The 7,672-nt window shown below is 42.2% G+C and overlaps 1 protein-coding gene across 1 annotated transcript in view; it reads right to left on the reverse strand.

The window, feature by feature from the left end:
• Nucleotides 1-247: 247 nt before the first annotated feature.
• WNT7A (wingless-type MMTV integration site family, member 7A) overlaps nt 248-7,672 on the reverse strand; it is a 34,647-nt gene continuing 27,222 nt past the window's right edge. Inside the window, exon 3 of the mRNA XM_009332569.1 lies at nt 248-851. Within this exon, the coding sequence (XP_009330844.1) occupies nt 372-851 (480 nt within the window). The 3' untranslated portion in view covers nt 248-371. The remainder of the gene's footprint in view (nt 852-7,672) is intronic.

Genomic DNA, 7,672 nt, shown 5'->3' on the forward strand with positions numbered 1-7,672 from the left:
GACCGTCTTTTTTCCAAACGAAGAGTTAATTGCCACGCTCAGAGATTTTTCTCTGACTGGTGTCTCTTCACAAGGCAGTCAATGCTTCTTGCTTTAGAGGTGCAGATTAACTGAGATGATCTTTTTCTCTCTTTTGTGTGTCAGGTGGCTCGGGGTGGGGTTTGTTTGTTTTTGTTTCTTGGCTGACTTTCGTAAGAGTCTGAAATGTGTATCGACATAAGCAATGAAACATGAGAAGAAAAGAGAGGGCTCCATTCATCAGCATTTCTTCTGGGAGAGCAGGTCTTTCCTACAGTCTTGCGTAGGTACGTTGAGTGCATGTGCAAATGTATTCGTGGCCAGGGACATGGTCAGCCTGCCCAGCCACGTACTCACTTACAGGTATATACTTCTGTTCTTTCACTGCATGTGTTGCATTTAACATAGCAGCACCAATGAAATTTGCAGTTGCACTGCCACACTCTTGAGTACTGGTGTGTATTGTAACCTCGACCACAGCACATCAGATCGCAGCCATTGGACTGCTGGGCTGTCTTGTTGCACATCCTTCCCTGCGTTCCCACACTGCCAGTGACAGGGTCTTCTTCACAATAATTGGGAGATTTTTCTATGTACACTAAATCTGTATCCATGGGTTTGCGATAGGAAAGTGGCTTCTTTATTTTGAGGAAGGTTGGACGCTTGTTACGACTTGCCCTCACTGGTTCGACTTGAACAGCTTCGTTGTATTTGTCCTTAAGGATGTAGCCCAGCTCCCGGAATTTAGGCAGGGTTGTCCAGCATGTTTTAGTGGTACAGGATCCTGAGACCCCATGGCACTTGCACTCTAACTTCATGTTTTCTTCCAGAATCTGTATTTGGAAGAACAAAGAATGACGCATTAATACAAGCTAGAGCCTCTTCAAAATAACAAGGTTATTTGATGCATATTGAGTGACAGTCACGGATGGGTTTGCTCTCCAGCATGAGTTGCCACCAGACACAGGCCAGGTTCCCACCAAAGCTGTGGGTTTTGCTTGCCTGGTGACTCTGTTGTCCCAGGTAGCAAACGCTCACCAGCGTCAACTGAGTCCTGCCTGCAAAGCTGATTCCCCATTTACACTTCGAGTTAAGCAAGGAAGATAACTTTGCCTAATTTCATAGCCTGTGGACCAGAGGCAAAATGGGACCCTCCTTAACCACAACTTTTCTTCACTTTCATTTGCAATATGATCGTACGGTGCTTCAGATTTGTCCGTTGTTGCCATTTTTGGCATATGGCAGTGCAATTAGGAACTGGCAGAAAATCACACCTTTACATGAAATGCCACATGCAGGATGCTTTGAAAGTTCAACAATAGGTACTTGATTTTTGTAAACAGAGGTTCAAAAATAAACTGCATTTCAGTTCTTGCACCTAAAAATTACATAAGCTGGTACAAGATGTGAACAAACCGATAAACTCTACCAATGCTTATCCTCCTGTTGGTCTCACCTCAATCAACACAGTAGAGCAGATGATCATTTATTCATACAGGCATCATCGGGTTTAAATGTTGCAAGTTAATGCTCCAATTTGGAAATCTAAGTATTATTTTGATATACCATAGTCTTAAGTTCTTTGCACTTTCTGGAGGGCTTGAAGTGTTTTGTCTCCTCTCACGTGGATAATGAAGCACACAAAATGCCCCAGCTACTTTGCAAGAAAACTAGGTCAGTCTTAGACCATGAACGGTAACAGTAAAGATGAGGAATTGGTTTCATGTTTTGTCATCAATTCTTGCTCAAAATTTTCTACCTCCTTGATACTGTAAAAGCGTCTCAAACATGTAAACATTAAGGCTTGCTCCACCCTGTCTCATGTTCTCTTCCTTGTAGTGGTCTCTCATGCTTATGCCTGAGTTGTCACTACTTTCCTTATGAAGATAAGCAGCTTCATCTTCCCTTCAACCTTCACATCCCTTGAAACTGTATCCTTGTATCTTTTCCCTCTTGCTGTTTGTTTACCAACCCCGTCTTTGCCAAATAAAACTGGAGACCAGCTTAGTCCCCGCTGCCTGTCCTGAGCCCTATAACTGACCTCGCTTAGCAGCTACCTTGGATTAATGCTAGGAAACACACCTAATTCCAGCAATTATTTTCACACTGGTCTTTGCTTGAAAGAGAACATAATAATTTTGATGATTAAATTCTGCCTGACCTGGCAGATAACCAGCAGTGGAAAACCCAACCAGAGGCATTATCTGGGTTCAGGGAGTGGCCACATAATTTTTCCCCTGAGAATCCCCAGCTGATCTGTGCAGCCCCAAACCTAGGCAGCCTAGAAGGCTGGAGGTCGGTCAGTGATATGGAAATCTGAATTAACCCTTTGCTATAACCCCCCCAATTCAGTTTCGGGTGTTTGGAAAACTTACCATGCAGATGCCATCTGCCTTTCCACCGGCTGCTGCTGAAAATGGCAGCCTGCACTGAAGGAGCCAAGTCCAGCTTGAAGGCTAGACATGTGTGCTGCGACTTCAGGTCTAAAATCTCAGCATAAACTGGGGGTGGCAAGGAGAAATAGCACGTCTTAAGTTGTGCAGCCAGCAGATCGTAAGTAGTGCACTAACACTGGCGAACATAACTCTGTCCTGTTCTTGGCAGCCTTAGAACAAGTAATTTAGAGACTGCACATCGTAGCTTATTATTCTCATACCTTTTGGTCTTGAGGCTGTTCCTGTGTCACCTAGGCACAGTAATTGCTATTGCCTAACCTTAGGATAGTTTGTAGCTGCTGCTTTACTCATTGTTCTTCCTCTACCCCTTTTCAATGAAGATTGGGACTTCAAAGGCATTAAAATAGCTTTATTTTTATTTTAGTCTAAGAGTGAAGTGTCAGCATGTGTGGTCTGAAGACTGGATTAAAACCCCTAGAAAGTATAGGTCCAAGATTTTGACAGATGTGAACTTTGCATATATTAGGGCACATTTTGTGCTACTGTTTTTGAATTAGTTTTTCATGCAAACTATCTAATGACTGCCCTAAAACTCAGATGTGAGAAACTTTTATATTCAGATCTACATCTTAACTTGAAGTTCTGCTCAAGCTTTGGCTTATGTTTTGCGTTATCTTGTTATCTTGAGTTTCTCTCTCAGCCACTGCATACTTCTTTTATTGCTCACTCATTCATAAGGTAGTACACTTAGAAGATAGATGAGGAGACAGAAAAGGAGTTATAGCACAGAAACCGGAAAAATAACATAAATTCTTTTAGTCTCATTTGTACCTTTTTAAAAGCTCTCTTTTTTTAATTTGAAACTAGCCAGGGATACATTTCTCAGCCCTAATTCAATCACTGCTCTTGTTCAAGTGGCTGGCCTTATATCCTGGTACGATGTTCAAACTTGCAACAAAATATTTCTAACTCGCCTTCCATCAGGATCCGCCAAATTGACTTGAAACATTAATACAAAATACATCATGGCTTAGTGTCATCTACCCAGGTAGGGCTTTTTTCCTGAAGTGTAGTTAAATAGCTTAAATTGCCTTTTGGTTTATTTCATTAACATCCCATTTACAGCCAGCGATCTCTGAGAGAATGAGTAGTTCCACTGCAAAGAGCTGAGCAAGCGGCGGGAGCAGTTCAGCAACCGGGCGGCCTCGTGTCACGTGTTGGTCTCCTGCTCCTGGTGACATGATGCCAACCAGAACGCGCTTCTGCTTTTCTGGTCTCGGCTAAGGCTGGGCACGAGCAGTTAGGATAAAAAGGTCTGGTTTTGTCTGAACGTGAGAAGTTTGAGCAACACTAGTTGAGCCCAAGTACTAGGGGTCCTTCTTAGATGACTTGGAGGGGGACGGGAGGGGGCAGGGGGATGAGAGTTTTATCTTTTAAAACTGTGCCATGTTCATTGTTCTCATTTTTTTTTTTTTAGATAGCACTTCCTAAGATTTACTGGCTAACCCTCCCTTTTCTCTTCACACTTGTTGGGGGTGCGTTTCCAATACACTGTGCTAAAATCGCTCTAACACATCTGCCTAATTTGGGTCCACTGAACTCTGCAATTGAACTTTCCCTTCCAGTTCTGCCTTTGCTAACCCAGCCGCTCTACCTTTCGCTCACAAACCCTTTTGTTGGTTCTGTTCTTGTATCTATATCCTCCTCACTGGTGCTGTCTTTCAATGCGGTGTTTTGCAAATTCAGCCAGAGATGAATTGACTCTGTAGCCTTTAGAAAATAGGCTACATGTAATTTGAACCGTCTACCCTCAGCAAAAGCAAAAGCCTGCAATGGTGATTTGATAGTTTTATTGTACTGTGATATCAGGTGCTTGGACTCTTTGTTTTGCATTAAAATATGTGGACGGTGATATTTTAATACCGTTACATTATTCTAGTAGCCTCTGATAAATCAGTGCCTTTATAAATTCAAGACGAGAGTTGAAAAGAGAAGGAAGAAAATAAAATAGGGGATTCTTTGGGTAGACACAGGAGTCCTCAGTCTCTCCCTTGGTTTCTGTGAGCCAAAAGAAGTGCTCTACCCCTTAAAAACTTGGTCTGTGTTAAAAACAGAAAGCGTTCTTCATCTTTCAAGATCAGGATTTGTTTCTTTGAAGGTATTAGCCAGCAGCTCACACTTTCTACATTAGATTAAAACTTTACATATGTTATAGACTAACTTTTCCTAATATATAAGAGCCTAAAGGGCACAAAATTTAAATCCTAGATCCTCTGTTTCTTACCAAATGACCATATCCAGCTCCGTCAGCCATGGAAAGTAAATCTGTATGCACCAGTGAATGCTCTGAACTGGATTAAATGCGAACAAAGAGCTGGAGTTCTTTTAGCTTTGTCCACTTTTTCTTTGAGCTCCTACAGTAAACTGTCAGTACTTGTTTCTCTCTCTCCCCCTTGCCATTAGCCTCTGGGAAATAGTTGTGTGAAGAGAACTTGCGCTGGCTCTCTCTGTTGATGTTATCTTCAGATATAGTACCTTTGGGCACTGCCATTAGGAACTTAACATGTTTTTTCTTCGCTTTTAGTTTTGCAGAGAATGCGTAGGGTGCGTCATGTGAGGGTGGCAAGCTGTAGCTCTGGAGAACCCTGCAGCCCAGGAGCTGCATGGGCTGGTACCAGCACTGTGGTCCTGCAGTGGGCAGCGACGAGCAGGGGTGTCTGGTAATGGTACCCCGGCTGGGCACTGGCTGAGCCAACGGTTCTGGTTTCCAGTGAAACCAGCGGAAAGTGGTGGCTGGTGCAACTTGGCACTGGAGTGGCATTTGCTTACGAGTGCTGCCACTGCTGTCCTGCAGCCGCGTCAGAGGTGTGCCCTCTGGGTGGTGGGATGGGTGCTGTGGGTGCTCGGGTCTGGGCAAATGGAGAGGTTGTTATATGGCTGGTGTGCTCAGAAACACTGGTAACCCTCGTGCAGTGAGTTTTCTCAGCTCAGTGTCTCTGTTACCCGAGTTAGTCAGTGGTCTGTACCTCCCTGGGTTTCCAGCATCTAAAGTCAGCTGACTTTCCAAACGCATCTGCCAGGGCAGTCTGGGACCCCACATGCCCACTCACGTGGGGTCAGGAACTGCACAGCCCTGGGTTTGGTCACCAGAACGCTAAAGCACTCGATATGCCAAAGCTGTCCTGAAGGACTTACAGCGTGAAATACAGTGACCATCACAGCTCCAGTGCGTTCTCCTTCACCAACGGGATTTCCCATAGAAACTAAATCCTGCCTCACAGTCAATACACTGCCAATACCATAGTGCCTGAGGCCAGGGACCCTTTATTGCTTCATCAGAAATAACTCAAGACTCCAGTCTACATGTGAAGCTGATGTAATTAGTGAGACAACAGACACTGATTCCTATCCCACCAAGGCCAAAATCTTTCCTAATTTTGTCTGACATCAGATCATCTGGGTCAGGAAATACCTGTCTCCTACAAGTACCTGCACACATACCTTCACTATAGGTCAAAGAAAGACAACTATTGCCAAAACAAGAGTGAATTTTTCACTCCAGAGAAGAACATGGCAGGGCTTGGAGAGTGGTCACGACATTTCTGTGGAGAGCCCAATGGACAGATGCAAACCTGCCCCTTTCAGCTTGTGGCAGATGAGGACTTATGATTTATGTTACTTTCAGAGGCAATTGTAGCTATAAGACAAAGCTCCTCAAACTTCAGGAATTAGGTGAGAGATATGTTTTTTGCTTTCAAAGAAGGATTCATTGAGTAAAAATATTGGTTTAAGGTAATACAATAAAGCCATGTCATATTTAGTCTTTCAACAAATTAACTCACTTGAGAACCAAATCATATCTAGAGCAACTGGCAGTGAGGTCTAGAGTGAGACTAGGCATTGAAAAGGGCAGTGGATGTATAAGTAAGATTGATTTGACAAGCAGTAAAAGGACAATGTCTAATTAAAATGACCAGGAAATGACTCTGCCACTTGTTTTATTCAAGTGTGACAGTAATCTCAAAAGGATGCTACTGTTTAAGTAACGTGTAGGACTGTCTTAATACCAGAGCTCTGAAACTTGAGGAAAGTAGAAATAATACTTGGTGCTTTTTCATTGGAAAACAAAAATGAACCCAAGAGAGCATAAAAGAAGAAACAATGCCGTTAAAGACAAACCCTATGAAATCTTTAAGAAATGTGAGAAACAGCATAATAAAAAAGTACCCAAATGCAAGTTTAAAGTTAGCAAAGGCATATTGAAACAGAAAAGATTATTTCCCATCAGTGGATGTTCACTAACTATATTAATAGAGCTGTTGTAAAATGTGTTCTGTAGAAACATAACATATTTTGCATTGATATCCTATGGCAAACTAACTGTGGATGAGTTTGGAACTGATTGTGTCCCATGTTAAGAGTGATTCATTCCAGACAGTCTTCCATATTTCAGTTGAACATATTATGAAGACCTTATTAAGCACAGCCAAAAGATTTTTTTTTTCTCATGTTTTTGATTAGCAAATCTGTGCAAAAGAATAATATCTGAAGTCGGTATCAAACAAATCCCATACACTGAACACTGTGAGCCATGACTATCCCAGAAATACTACTACCCCTGGCAGGTTGAACCATTTTTCTCAGTACAAGAAATTTTTTGTTTCAAATAAAGAATGGCTGGGAAATCACCACAGCATGTGACCTACATCAATCAAATCACCATTGCGCTTTCCTTGGAATAGATGTCTAAAGATCAGGCGACATGCTGGTCTGAGGACTAATTATGAAGACAGCCAAGAGAATGCTGATAAATGACATGCTAGAAACGTCGCAGATGGGTGGTATTTCCCAATACCACCATCTACCTTCAATAAAGGATAACCTATTTTAAAGAGCAGAAACACTTTTTCTATATTCTAACTCACGATACCCTTAAAAATGAAGACTTCAGAAATTTTGTGCTCTCATAAGTTTAACCTTTTGTGTACTATTTCTGGCTTTTCTCTACGCTGCCACAAAGCAGGAGGCTCTTAACATTTCTTATATGCACTTTATAGAGTTCCATAACTATTTTTATACTTTCTGCCCTGGAATATTAGTTGCCCTTTACTTCAGCTTTATTAAAACAGTTGACCATATGCAGCAATTATTTTCTAAATGCAGCTTCTATTTCCACAATATATCAAATGAGTAAAGGAAAAAAATATTAGTCTTTCGGTATGGTCACAGTACTCATGCACTGTTGTCAGCACACGCAC

This window comes from Pygoscelis adeliae, unplaced genomic scaffold (assembly GCF_000699105.1).
Source record: "Pygoscelis adeliae isolate BGI_AS28 unplaced genomic scaffold, ASM69910v1 Scaffold349, whole genome shotgun sequence".
Lineage (NCBI taxonomy): Eukaryota > Metazoa > Chordata > Aves > Sphenisciformes > Spheniscidae > Pygoscelis > Pygoscelis adeliae.